This window comes from Symsagittifera roscoffensis, chromosome 1, assembly GCF_963678635.1.
Source record: "Symsagittifera roscoffensis chromosome 1, txSymRosc1.1, whole genome shotgun sequence".
Taxonomy (NCBI): domain Eukaryota; kingdom Metazoa; phylum Xenacoelomorpha; order Acoela; family Convolutidae; genus Symsagittifera; species Symsagittifera roscoffensis.
Window position 1 is genome coordinate 11,796,599 of NC_087062.1, and position 14,777 is coordinate 11,811,375.

General features: G+C 34.5%; 2 protein-coding genes across 2 annotated transcripts in view; one reads left to right on the forward strand and one right to left on the reverse strand.

Annotated features, from left to right (window-relative positions):
* LOC134857288 (glycine receptor subunit alpha-2-like) overlaps positions 1–14,777 on the forward strand; it is a gene marked incomplete in the record, with an annotated part of 74,301 nt that overhangs the window by 30,520 nt on the left and 29,004 nt on the right.
* Positions 5,723–14,655, reverse strand: LOC134857289 (proteasome subunit alpha type-7-like). Its single transcript, XM_063873674.1, has 5 exons — positions 14,438–14,655; positions 8,971–9,097; positions 7,463–7,713; positions 6,699–6,896; positions 5,723–6,280 (listed from the first exon to the last, which is right to left on the reverse strand). The coding sequence occupies exons 1-5, from the start codon at positions 14,537–14,539 to the stop codon at positions 6,182–6,184; spliced, it is 777 nt and encodes a 258-aa protein (XP_063729744.1). The 5' UTR covers positions 14,540–14,655; the 3' UTR covers positions 5,723–6,181.

The window sequence follows — 14,777 nt, forward strand, 5'->3', positions numbered from 1 at the left end:
TTAGATAAAATACATCCAATTTGCAATATTGGTCATTAGGTAAACTTATAGTTCCACTGAGAAATCTGACCATTAAAATCCACTTTTAAAACTAGAAGTCGATGAAGTTTTAAGTGACCTTAAAATTTTGCTGTTCAATCGTAGAGTTTGTCTTCTTTTTAACATTAAAAATGAACTGAAGTTAACAAAAAATCAAAAATCAAACGGAGAAAAGTCAAAATTGAGATGGAACAAATTCGAGATTTAAAAAAAAATCAACCAGAACTATTTAGAATCTTCACTACGTTCACTATTCTTAATCTTTAAATTCTTAAAAAGACAACCAACAAACAGTTGGAAAACAACCAATGAATGCATGCCTGCTCGCTCGCCTTATTTACGCGAAATAAGACTAAAAACAAATATTTCAAACTGGTTTTTCTAACGGGTTTACCAACTGGGTAAATTATTGAGCTGCAAAAATTCTGTTCTTGAGTTTTACCAAAAAATTGTTTTTTTTTAAACAGCTCTCTTTGGTCTATTTGATGAATTAAAACCGAATAAACACGTTTTAGTAATCAAATGTCAAATCACAACGTGAAAGCCAATTCAGCCTCATGCTGAAAAAAAAACACCAAAAGAAGCTCTAAATTCACGTCTTTGATCGAAAAATGCATTGTTGTACCACACTACGCTCCATTTGTAAAAAAACACTAGCTACCAATAAAGCAGCTACATTTGCTAAAAATTGGCATTAAAAAAATTTACTTCAATTTACAGGAATTGAACATCCAACCTGTAGCTTACAAGTCTAGAGGCCTCGCATTTGCACCATAATCACTTGAACAAAACTGACACTAGCCAAGGAAAAAAAGTTGCGCCGTAGTATAACACTACGCTCCGCTTGCGTAGACTACAACTAAATGCTCAAAATATATAAAAAATTTCATAGATGGAGAAGAAAGAACAAAGCCAACTGACAGATGGAAACCACTAATGAACGCAAGGAAACGAAAAAAAAATGACTTGTTTATTTGAAAAAACTACAAGTTTCGAGTTTTAAGGGAAGAGAAGCCACTAAGGTTTTTTGAGCATAAACAAAAAACTATGATTGATGACTTTAATTAAAATAAATCCAATTTGCAAAAACTGGATCGTTAGGTAAAACTTTAATTCCACTGAGAAATCTGAACATTAAAAACCACTTTCGAAACTAGAAATCGATCATTTTTTACACTTTTGCCGTTGGATCGTCGAGTTTGCATTCCTTTTAACAATGAAATTGAACTGAGTTTAACAAGAAATCGAAACTCAATCGGCGACAAGCCGACAAGTAAGAATTAAGAGTGAACAAAGCTGAGAGTTTTCTTGAAAAAAAAACCAAAAAATCACCAAGACCTCTTTTAGAATCTTGACTACGTTCTGTACTTTTATTCATCAAATGCAGAAATCGTTAAAACATAACTAACAGACAGTTGGATACGAGTCAATGAACGCAAGTAAATAGAAGACAAATTTGATTGCTTTTTGAAAATTTCTCAACTTTTGCATTTCAACTTAATAAAAGATACCCTTAGGGCTCTTCGAAACTCTAGAACAATTTATGACTATTTTTTTTTGATGAAATCAACCCAATTTGAGAAAACTGGATCAAGATTTAATTTTTTTTGTTTCGCAGGTAAATCTAAAAATTAAATTCCACTTTCGAAATTAGATGTCGTTCACGTTTTTCGTGACTTTAACAATTTCACTGTTCGATAGTGGAGTTTTCCTTCCTTTTAACTAAAAAAAAGAATTTAATTTGGAAAAAATCAAACCACAAAAAAACTTTTCAGCTTGAACAAAATTCTAGACGTTTCCTGAGAAAACAAAACGGGAAAAAATCATCGCAACCTATATAAGAGTTTGAACTACGTTCATCGACTCTTAAACAGGCTTCAACTTAATCGAATGCCGAGATTTTTTGGGAAAAAATTCAGCTTGAGGTTACTAACTTTATCCAAAGGTGAAGCGGTTCTTGGCATCAATTGTGATACAAGGTAAACACATCAATGCAATCTAGCAATTAGAAAATAGACGCGAATAACAAAATCGAAAAAATATATATTTGGGAAAAAAATGAAAAGAAAAAATCGAAAAAAAAAATAGTCAAGAAACACAAAAAACAGCAACAACATAAAATTTCAATTTTTCAGCTAGCAGCCACTAATACGACAAGGCATTCATTCAGCCGAGAACTGCCGCTAATTGAGCTGAAATTAAAAAATTGCCGTAAAAATTGTTGATATGAAAATTTTTTGAGGAATAGTTTTTTTGACTTCGAACTTTTACCAGACCAATTACGTGACTTTTTGATCAATCAATTTTAACCCTTGAAGCGACACAACTCAGCCGATAAAACATAAGCTTGAAAAAAAACAAATTACGCTTAAAGCGAAATGTACAAAGAGGCAAATCTGATCTTCGCGGAACGTGCAATACAGCCGCCATCAACAAATCCCCCTCGTCCTCAACACAAACAAACAAAAAATTTCAACTCCTTGTCAAATGAACCAACATGAGACCACCAAGCCAATATAATAAAGGCCGAAACCAATTGAGACGAAAAAAGGAAAATAAAACAAAGCCGAAAATGAATTCAAAAGTTTTCAGACTAATAAAAAATTATCAAGTCCCCTCTCAAACTCAAAAAATGCAGGCACACACAAGTCTTTTTTCGCTGGTCGACTGTCGCAATATGAGGCCATTAAACCGATATAAAATAGGCTGAATTTAATTCAGGCAAAAAAAAGGAAAAAAATGCCGACTAAAAAACTGTCGTCATTAAAAACTTGAACTATAATTTCTTCTGAGATTTTAGCAAAATATGCGATTCAGAGCTGAGCATAAAACTACGTTTCACTTAAAACGACTCAAACTTAGGCCAATACGCTGATAAATAAGAAGCCAAAATCATTTGGACAGAAAAAGAAGAAAAAGAAAATATACATGTCAAGAAATTACAAACAGCACAATAAATCGGAACACTAAGATCAACTACAATTGTAAATTGCGTATAGCAAGAAAACACAATTCTACGATGTGGCAACTAGGCCGATAAAACATATGCAGATAGATAATAGGCCGACATTTTTCCGAAACCTAATATTTCCAGTTCGAAAAAAAACTGGTCTCGATCAAATACGAACCCAGGACCTTTGCCGTACCAGGCAAACTTGTTGCCTCCAATCTAAGTGAGCCGATAACGCTAAGAAATTGAAGTGGAGCAGGAATGGTCAGAAATTACCACTAGAGATGAGTCCAAAGCCGACACAACTTTCGCAGACAAACAAAAGTCTGACAATTCAACTTTTCCCGAATAGTTTTATATAACTTCATCCTTACTAAAAAAACAAGTTCCAGTGGGACTCGAACCCCAGACCTTATAGCGCAGAGCAAACTGCGTTACCTCTAGAACAAGAGGGAAACAGTCTCGAAGTTGCCAACGAAAAAACGAATAACAATCTAATAATATGGGTCAAATATTTTACAAAGACTGTAGACAGTCAATTAAACTATATGAAATTTGAAGACTATGCAAGCACGCCGATGTGTAGGCGGTGTTTTATTGATACTCTTTTTTGAAAACCGTGAGTATATTGAGAAGATAAAATTTTGCAAAAAGGAAAAATTTCAAAGTGTCTCAAAAAAGACAAAATAAAAACCCTATTCCATACATTTTATAATACCTAACTTTTCAAATAGGAACTAAAAATAAACATGCCAAGCAAGATATTAAATTTCAGATTGGCAACAGGACAAATTAGCAACAAAACGGAAGCAAAGCCGTCAATCTTTAAGCAGACAACAGTTCAGCCGAAAAAAAAATGTTTAGAAAAAAAAATGTTACGTATGTAACTACAAAGAACAACCTTTCCAAATACAATGATATTTGCTTAAAACAAAATTCTGTGATGTCGCACCTAAGCCAATAAAGCTTGAGCAGACACACGCCAACGCAATTTGTACAAACTTAAAAATATTTATACAAACTCATTAAAAACAATAAAATCCTGCCGGGACTCGAACTCCAGATCCGAGGTTGTAAAAGCGACCACGTTCCATCCAGACTAAGTGGGAAGGAACAGGAAGTTGTTAAGGTTCAATAAATAAGCAAGTTTGGTTTCTTTCAATATAAGTTGATAACGGTAAAAAAAAATCTAGTTCACGATTACAAGAACCTCGCAAGTGTAATTATTCGGATTGTTGTCCGGCACCCAAATTTTAGGTCAATTTCTTCCATACAGAAGTTTTCCCGATTTAGTAGCCTTCGACACAAAGGCAAAGCTAGGATTGCAAACACAAGCGAGGAAAATGCAAAAAAGAGCTCTAAGCAAGCAAAACAAAGTGAAATAAAAAATTGATTAAAAATTCACTGAAAAAATTGTTAATGAGACTAGAGTATCATATTCACACATCTGCTCAACGGCCTTTTGTAATTTTACTAACACTAGGCACCAACAGAGTAGCTACCGTTTCTATCAAATTGACAATGTTATGAAGCAAAAACTCGTTCAAAAAAATGAATTTAGTTACATGTTCCGGATTTAAACATCAGAACTTGATTAAGTCTCACGTCCTCGCAGCTAATTCTGGATCTACATGTTCTAAGATTTTTAATCTTACATTGTACTGATACGGAAATGCGTAATTTTCTAAATTTCGAAAACTGGTATTTACGCCAAACCCTAGTGCTTCTCTGGAATAACTGCATAACTAATTCTCGCTTTTTTCAATTGAAGTCCTTGTCTCAGATTTGTCACTGTCTACTGAAAAACAGGTAAAACAGATTACCCAGGGATAGTCTAAGCCCCATGTTAGTTTTAATGAACTTTCAACCTCAGAATCAGCATGTTAGTTTTACAAAATAAATAATTTTCCTAAAACGGGCAAAATTTCAAAAATTGAACATCTAGGTCCATGTTTTTTTTTAAAAAGCAGGTTATGGCTACATGCGCAGGTTTCAGAGAAACCCTTAATCTCCGATTTGGCAAGGTAGTTTTTGGAAAAGTAAAAAATTTTAAAGCATATTAACCAAAATGTTAAAAAATGGGCTGGTTTGAGCCATGGATTTTTTCTACCAAACTTAGGGATTAACTGCTTCAGATGGTGAGATCCCATGACTTGTTCTTTTGATAGAAAGCTTCATCTCAGATTTGTGCATTTAATATGAGAAAATGAAAAAATTCAAAACAAGTAGGTCGAAAGAACCCGTACTAAAATTTCCGAAGGCCGTAGAACGTGAGCTAAAATGAAAAGAGACTAGCGAAATATTCAGGCACACAGAAGCGCAGCCAGTTTTTCCATTCGTACCATTTTTTGAAAATCGGTACAGTAGTTTATGAAAAAAATGATATTTCAAAAAATTTTCAAAGCGTCATGAAACAAGACGAAAAACAACAAATCCCATACTTTTTCATGATACATGTTTTAAATTCAAACAAGACCTAACACTAGTAAAAAAGCAACATATGCCATTAAAATGTTTATGCTTAAATAAGGTAAAATTGAAATATACCAAAAGTGCCACCAACTGAGCATTTTTATTTGCGACTAAGTTTAGAAAATTCTTCGTAATACACTACGCTCGCTGGTGTATAAACACTTAAGTAAGAGTATTTCAAAGACGAAGTAATCAAAAAGTCTTTTTTACTTTTTCATGTGCATTCCTAGTCCTAAAACTTAAACTTAAAGATGATAAGAATTTAGACAATTAAAATCAATTCAAGTCAACTTTACAACTTTATGAATAGCTACAACGTACAACTTCAGTGCTCATTTCTCGGCAGCACATATCACATGTATCATCACAAACAATGCATTCATTGATCAAACAATAATTCACCACTTTATCAACGATGTCGCATGCGGCTCTTTTTGCTTAGTCCTCAAAAAGTAGAACATCTAACCCAGAAAAATGATTCTTTGTCTAACCCACAGGGCTTTCATTTAGCTTATAAGCTAAAAGATTTATAAAATAGTCGAAGCTATAAGATAATAGATGTTATTCTTATATTCGATATAAGAAGCTAGAAGATAATGCCTTGGAAGATACCTTCTTTTAATATTTTTATGAACTATGAGCACAATATTTGATGAGGGCTACCCAAAAAGAACCTTTGAGTTTACTAAATATCGGTTGGCTGTATCCTGATTGCAGCATTTATGTCTTTTTGGACTTGTCTTTGTCACTCTGCGCTTCCTTTTCCTTTTCTTGCTGAATTTCCTTCACTAGTTTTTCAAGCTCTTCTGTTGGCATAAGCTAAACACTTCGAGTTAATAACAAAAATTGAAGACCTGGTTAGTGGTACTATATATGAAATACATATAATAACCTATGGAAGCCAGAGAATAGCTTATACAACGTAATTTTGCCAATGGCCAAACCTAGCAAAATGTTCAAAAAATTTCACCAGATTTTTTAAGTTCCTATCCGAATCAATATGGTTTTAACAACGATTCAAATTTAATAATTGGGTTCTAAAATTAAGATTGGTCGCTGAAGACATTTTTGGAGCTTGAAATCTTTGGAAACTGGGAGATCATTTGGTCGCTGTCCTTCTTGAAATTTATTCACAAATCGCGGTACCCATCTTTTATACTTGCTGTTTTCAGGGACCCAACTATCATACTAACAGATATTTGATCCAGCAATCTGCTTTAACAAAAACTGATAATACCTGATAAGGTGCGTCTCTCCTGCATATTGCCACTTCCATGTTGTTCTCTCTGCTCTGCACGACTTCCATGAGAGCCCCCACTGCTAGCTTGAGCACCTTTGTCTCCTCACCCCCCGCGTCCTTCTTGTCTCGCTCCCCCTCCAACTTCTTCTCCAAATACTCACGCACTGTCTTCCCATTCCTACCAATCGCATTGGCCTAAATCATGACAAAAATGGAATGTCATTAACTACTTCTTAAATTTTTTTCCAAATCTATTACTCCATACCAAATATCAACATCGGAAATAACAATTCCAGACATCTATATGTATTTTACTTGAGAGGAACAAGACAAAGGTGAATATTTTAAGGTTCGCTAAGTTTTTTTGAGTTTAAAAAGAGACCGCGTACAGAATATCCGGAATAGCTGCAACATGGATCATCGGTTATTTGAAATCCATGCAGTACAGTAAACAAAGATAGATACTGCTATGCCATCATATTTCCACCTGTTTTAGATCCCAGTTTGATAGCAAGCTCAGTAGCATGTCAAGGGGATCTTCTTCTCTGGTTGTAAAATTTTTCCAAGGGGTTCCATTTCTGACCAAACCCAAAAAAGTTCTAAAGCATTACCAGTGCCTTTCTCTTTGAAGTGTCTGAACCAAAAAAATTCAAGGAACCCCCACGCAAGTTCCTGCGCAAGCAATTCCGGGGGGGGGGGGGGGGTTAGGGGTGTTAAATATCAATTTGGTCCAAGCTTTTAAGCATTTAATTTTTCTGCACCTTCCACTCAAAATAAGTGCCAGATGGGTCTGTCTGGAACAGTCTGGGCTCTCCGCTCTCAGGGTCGAAACCGGCAATAAGACATGAGATGCCGAATGGGCGTCTGCCGTTGCTCTGTGTGTACTGCTGTTTGATTCTGGCGATGTATCTGGTGATGTAGGGCACGTTGACTGCGTCCTCCAGACTCAGTCTGTGGCTTTGACACTCTATTCTTGCCCGGTTGATCAGAACACGCGCATCGGCCGTAAGACCTGAAAAGAAATCGTCAAATAATATGCCACTAAAATTAGATTCCCCAAAAATAAGAATAGGACAATATGCTTCAGCCACCCAAATAGCCAGGACTTAGAATTTTTGCTATTTCAGCTAGTTGCAAAACAATATAGCCAACAGACACTTGAAAGAAAGTCAATGAACGCTCTTTGAATTTCAAGAAAAAAAGTCACTTGATGAGCAAGCTATATCAAAGTCAGTCTGTTATACAGCCCAACAAAGTTTTTAGCAAGTATAACCTGCCAAAATCTTTAAAAACGAATATATTTTTGTTTGATAGCTAAAAAACTATCAAAATACCATACTATATAAAATTACTATATAAAATACCAATTCTTTGCTTGAAAACAAATTTTTGCAAACCTCCGCAAAACTTTGGAGGTTATAGCCTTCTTAAACTTTGTTGGGTTGTATAAGAGGCTGACTTTGATGCTTGCTTATCAATTAACTCTTTAGATTTGGCGTAATTTTTGAATGACTAAAAAGTCAAAATGACCCATTTTGAGGTAAAATTGTGGCCACGAAATTCGCAAAGTTATTGCACTGTAATAATTCTGATAAAATTCTAAGCAACTTTAGTTCTCGTCATTTTTATCTAAATCAACCCAACATGAGAAAAACGCTTTTAAAAATTCAAATTTTTTTCATTTTGTCTTGATAATATAAATCAGCACTGTATCTTTCAGCTGCAGGATCAACCGTACAATTCCCCCCAAACCGCCTTAGGGGGAGAAAATATAGATTTTTAATAAACTACCTTTGAGAATAGCCTAGATTTATTCAAAATTAACCGCTTTACAGAAAAAAAATGATTAAAACATTGATCTAAGCAATTAACAGTATACAAATGCAATCCCACATACAAAAATGTAAGAACCAAACTTATTTGCGCGATTCATCGAATGCATATTTTATACAGACTCAATTTTCACATTTAAGACATGCTTGGGAAGGACATTCTACATTAAGTCACTTAGGGGGGGGGGGAGATTGTGCGGTTGATGCCAGTTGCATTCTCTTAACCAAGTGTTCATGACACCCATCACACAAACAAACATGTTATCAAAGCTCGCCTTCTCACTTCCCTAAATGCATTAATAGTTAACTTGTGATCATTTACAATCCTAGGAACAGAGACAACCTTGAACTCGACTATTCCTGAGTCCGAATAGAGGTAGAAATACAAACAAGACACATGATAATGATTCATGCCGTTACAGCCAGAGTTAACTAACCAGCGAAAGCTACTAGAATATGGTCGTCTAGACTGCATATCTTGCGCACAGTCCTGTCCTCCTGCAATTTAGCTACTGCCTTCTTCTCAACTGCTAACACTATCACGTCCTTGCCCTTCACCGCCAGCTAAACAAAGAAAAAAACAGAGTGAAGGGTCACAGAAGCCCCAAATTTTTTTTAAAAAAAGCAAATTAAATACAAGTAGCACAAAACGTTATCCTTGCAAAAAAGCAATTCGAGATTTACGCGCACGCTTTCACATACACTTGAACTGGACAAGGAACCAAATGTAAATATAATTAGTAAAAACCAGTAGCGAATTTCCGAAAAATGTTCAAAAACAAGTCTTTTATCGCTTTTAATACATTTGTAAAAACTTTCAATTTACACCATTGGACCTTGTGTCAATTCGTGTTACCTGCGTAAAAGAACAACGCTCGCTATGTCAGACTTTACTAGCACTCCTTTGCATCCGGGGTGGTCGGGGCATCAAACTCAGTTTCGGAAAAAACCATTTTAACATACAAGATTCGACGTTACTTTGCGGTACCTAAGTTTGCGTGAAAAAACACTCCCTAGGTTGATGAATTATTCGCACTACTTTTGGATTTGGGTAGTCTGCGAAACAATTTCATTGTCGGAAATGATTCGCAAAAATTGCCAAAAAGTATCTCTCTAGAAAAAAGACAAAAGGAGTCTTGAAAAAAAAGACATCGCAAGATCAAACAAATAAATCTGTACAGCCTTAGAAGCATCACCGGCGAACTTGTACTTCGTTAAAAACAGCAAAAAAACGCTAAAAACGCCTTTGACCAGATGATTTTTCTTAAACAAGGGTAGCGGGTTTTCGTGCAAGCAGTACACAATTTTCCTATCACAGTAATGAAAAGTAACTTAAATATGGGAAACAACAGAAACCTAAAACGTTCCAATTTCCAAACTTTTTACACACAGGCGAAGCATCACTTCGCAAACACAAGCGAGAATACGACAAAAAGCAGCTCTAAAGTGCAATAAAAAAAGTTGAAATAAGCCTCGAATTAGCAAAAACGCATCTACGTCTGAGAGTCAAACGTGTGACCTAGAGATTGGGAGTCTGTCATACTAACCACTCAAACACGGGCGCTTAATAGGAATCAAAAACTAGCCACAAATAAAGCAGAGAACAGATGCTATGCAATTTCCAATGCTACAGCGAGATTTCCTAATAAGAGAACACTTCTGATGAACTTTTTTATTTGCGAGTTAGGTTAGAAAAAAAAGATGGTTCGTAATAATACACCAAGCTGATCGCAAGGGTAATAAACTTAAGGGGAGGAAGTTCAACTGCTAGAATTACGCTCTAGAAGGAAATAATATTAGCTTAGTCCATGATTTTTTCTTACATCTGGCAAGTCTCGAAAAAAAAGCATATAAAAAACTTGAAACACAACTTATTGGAATCATAAATCAAAGAAACAAAATTTACCTTTTTGGATAAAATTTACCTTTCAACCGCTCAAACAAAAAGAACAGAGACAAAACAGATCTATGCAAAAGATGAAAGTCAAGAAAACCTACGAACAATTAAATATGGTGTTTTGCGAGTTTTTTTAAGAAGCAGTCAAAAGCATTTTGTTTAATTTTACAGGCAAGAATTTCCGTTCGTCACCAAAAGGTGTTTTTAAGTGGGCTGCACTACATTGAACTGTTGAGAAACTTTCGTTCGGTTTACACAAGCTAAGACGAAGTAGCTCAGAGGAACAAACTTCAACTGAATACAAAACGAAAACCAACTATCAAAGTAAAAATGATAACTTCAAATGATAAAATTTAAAATCTAGAAACTAACTATTTGAAACCAAAATAAAATGAAAGCTAAATACAGAAACTGATATTTTGCTTTAAAAACTCTGAGTACCGAGAAAAAGATAAACATAACAAATCCATTTCAAAAAAGCGGACATCATTTTGACATTTCAAAATGATGAAATCTAAACATTTTGAAAAAATTATCAAGAAATCCAAAAATATAATTTTAGTACTTCACATAAAGCGGCTACTTTCCACAACAATACAGCAGAAAGCAAGGAAAATAAATCTAACAAAATTCAATTGTTAACAAAAAACTTACACTTTCGTTAAAAAAAACAGGAAAAATTCATATACTCGATGACATGCACAATTAAGATTTTGATAAATACAGAGGTTTGCTCAATCAAAATTAACATAAGTTTCGACCAAAGTTGTTGCATGAACGATGAAACCGAAAAAATTTCAGAAAATTTTAATGGTATTGTTCTATTTTTGTAACGTTAATTTAGTTTTTTTGAAAATTCCTGGTAAATAGTAAATAATTTTCACACAAAAAAAAACGTTTAAAAAACTAAATTTTCACAACAAAATTTTCACACAAAACTACAAACGTTTAAAAAATACATTGATAAAATAAGCCAACAGAATTACAGCCGATCGACCTTTAGCTCCGAAAAATCCTCGGTACCGAAAAACCTATTTAACAAAGAGGCGCAGCGGAGCTTCGTCTCACTTGCAATACAACATAAGTACAGCACTGAAAGCTAGCGAATAGAAACTTAGAGCGAAATAAAAAAAATCGAAAATAAGAATAAATTCAGAAAAACAGTAAAAAGACACAAACAGCGTTTAAAAATTTTAGTTTTCACTGAGCGGCCACAATGTCGCCAATGCCTGGGTAGATGCCCACTGAGCAGAAAACTAAAATTTTTGAAAACAAACTACCTGATATTTTTTTTTAGAAAAAATACAATCATTATTTACCCTTGAAGCGACATGAATCACAAACCAAGGTAACTAAGCCAATAAAAGATGAACCGAAGACATTTAGACGAATTAAGCTTTTAAGCAAAAAAAAAAACAAAAACTGAAAATATACAAAGTCAAGGCTCTAAAATTACAGAAACAGTTCAAAAACACTTGCATCTACGATGAGAATTACTGACCGCAAAATATATTACTACCACTATGTGACATCTAACCGACAAAACGTAAGCAGAAAAACGAAACTCCAACAACAACTTTTCCCGGATACACACCCACACACACAGAAAAATTCCCAGAGCTTAGGGTGTAGAGACAACCGCGTTACCTCTAGGGCAGATGGGAAGGAGTCTCGAAGTTGATAAAGTTCACAAATAAAGCAACTTCAACTTCATATTTGTAAGAAAAATTGTTTACGGTTAAAAGTCTAGTTTCCGATTACAAGACATTTCCTCTCGCAGTAACAAGGAGTCATAGAGTGCACACAAGCCACATATGCAATCAATACGCTAATTTTGCTTTTGATTGTCGTCAAGCTGAATATCATTTCGTTCAATCGATTACCATTCTGTGAACGAAACTATTTACGGAAAGGAAGTCTGGTACCCAATCGCAAAACCCTGGCTTATTTCAAGGGTATAAAAATTGTGTACGTTGACAATAGCACTGACACAGAACTTGTCTGAATTAGGAAAACACCTTAAAATTGCCTGTTATTTGACAAAAGAAAACAATACAACACAAACTGTATTTGGGCTTGCCTACATCAATACGTTGTTTTGCTTTTTAAGACGAACAAGGGTACAACGACAGTGAAACCTCGAAAAATAACACAAGCTGCGTTAGAAAATCTCGTTTTTCTAAATTTCGAACTCGTAGTTCCAAATTTTGAGATGGAATAATTGCGCTCGGCGTGGTTTTTAGACAAATTTTTATTGTTGAACAAAATTTTAGATTACATGTTCAGATAATTTTAAAAATTGTTCTGAGCTCGGTTTTTAAAGATCTATTCCATCAGTGAACATTTGAAAGGCTATGAGTGTTGAAAATTGCGGCAATTTGATCTGGCTCAAAACCCAATATAAATTGACTAGGGACAAGATATCTGGACTTGTTACCAGGTTGCTAAACACTGACTACCTCCTTTCAAAATATTAGAAAAAGGAAAACTTAATTTAATTAGAATTATAACTATTTTGAAATAGACTATACCCAAAATTATTCCGAAGAACTCAGGGGGCTGTCGCAATAACTGAGCCTTTGCCCCAATGCTAATATAATATAACCCAAACCCGTTTAACCAAAAAAATCAAAAAATATTTAAAAAACAGAGCTGGTGAAATAACAAACTACATAACAACTTCAATTATAGTAAAAAACAGTTTGAATAAAAAAAAATCCCAGGCTTTGGAAAAAACTTGCTTGAAAACCGTAGCAGATGATATAAATTGCAGTTGTTACTATCTAAAATGATCTGAGAGGTAATTACATTTGAACTTTAAAGAAATTGAGCATGCCATATTGTACTTTGTTTATAGTAAAAAAAAGTCTAGTAACCGATAACAAGTCACTTGCTCTCACAAGTGCAATTATGTTGCATGCTGTTGTTCACTTCACTCCTACATCGATTTCAGGTGAAATAAATGAACGAAATCCTCGTTTTAAATAGCATCAATGGGACGTCGGATAAATTATCAAAACGCATCCGAAATATTAATAATGCAATCAACTCGATTGCAATATCACTGATATTCGATAGCAAACGAACTTGGAATGAACTTCATCAGAAATCAGCAATCAAACCGCAAAAAAACTTGATCGCAATCAAAATTTACATGAATTCGAAATATATGCAATCAATACACTAATCATGCTATTAAATTCTTAACAGTTTATATTATATTGTCATAATGATCACAAGGGTAATAAAAACCGTTGATACTGAAATTCTTCAACATTTGACACAGAACTTTTTTGAATAAGAAAAATAACAATTCGGTATGTCTGTTCTTTGACAATAGTTTATAATACAACACAAAATATTTTCGGGCTATGTTAGTACATTGTTTTGCTTATGACGAACAAATGTACAAAGACATGATTGAAACATCGAATGAGAACACAAGCTGCATTAGTAAACTATCTCGTAACGAATTTAGGAAGGAATATTTATGTTCGGTGCGTTTTTTCTTCGTCAGTTTTGACTCTTCTACTTCTCACTTTTGAATATTTTTATATAACCTAAGAAGTAAAAAAAAACTTCGATTCCTAGGTAAAAGTTCTTTTGACTGGTAAGAAAAAGGCGACAGTGGATCAAATAAAACATTTCTGCAAATTATCAAGAAAAACACTTTGCTGAATTGCGCAGCTATGTATAAATCTAGTTGCCGCTTTGAACGCATTGTTTCTCAACCGAAAAATGAGAACAGCGCAAATTAGATAGCTCAAACCCGAAAATGATCACTCAAGCTATCGATATCTTCTATTCGAAATAAATAGACCACATCTGCAGGCACTAATATTCGCTTCTCCTAAGCGGAACAAAAATCGTAAAATAATTTTCCGTTGCAAAATCATGGCTTATCTCATATCACGGTTTTTATGACGATAATAAAGGATGAAGTTTTTTTTTAAGTACAGGTAAACTTCCTTCTGAACACAACAGATTCTTGGGAGCATTTCACTTACAGCAGTTGACCCTTTCTCGACTGCCTCTTGCGCATATTCCACTTGGAACAGATGTCCGTCTGGGGAAAAGACTGTGATTGCTCTGTCGTACGAAGCAGACATTTTATAGCACAATTGGAACTAATGTATTCTTCTACAAGCGATGGTTTTTTTAAAGTAATTGACAGCTTATAATTTCACATCAACTAGTGATTCCCGACGCATGCACAGTACAATGCTGATCTGAAATAAAACTACCGTGTTAAGAAAAAAAATAAATTGCGGGCAGCTTAAATGTCAAGCCTGGCTACATATGCGATAAACGAACACTATTCGAGCGTCTCCTTCAAACTAAATTCTT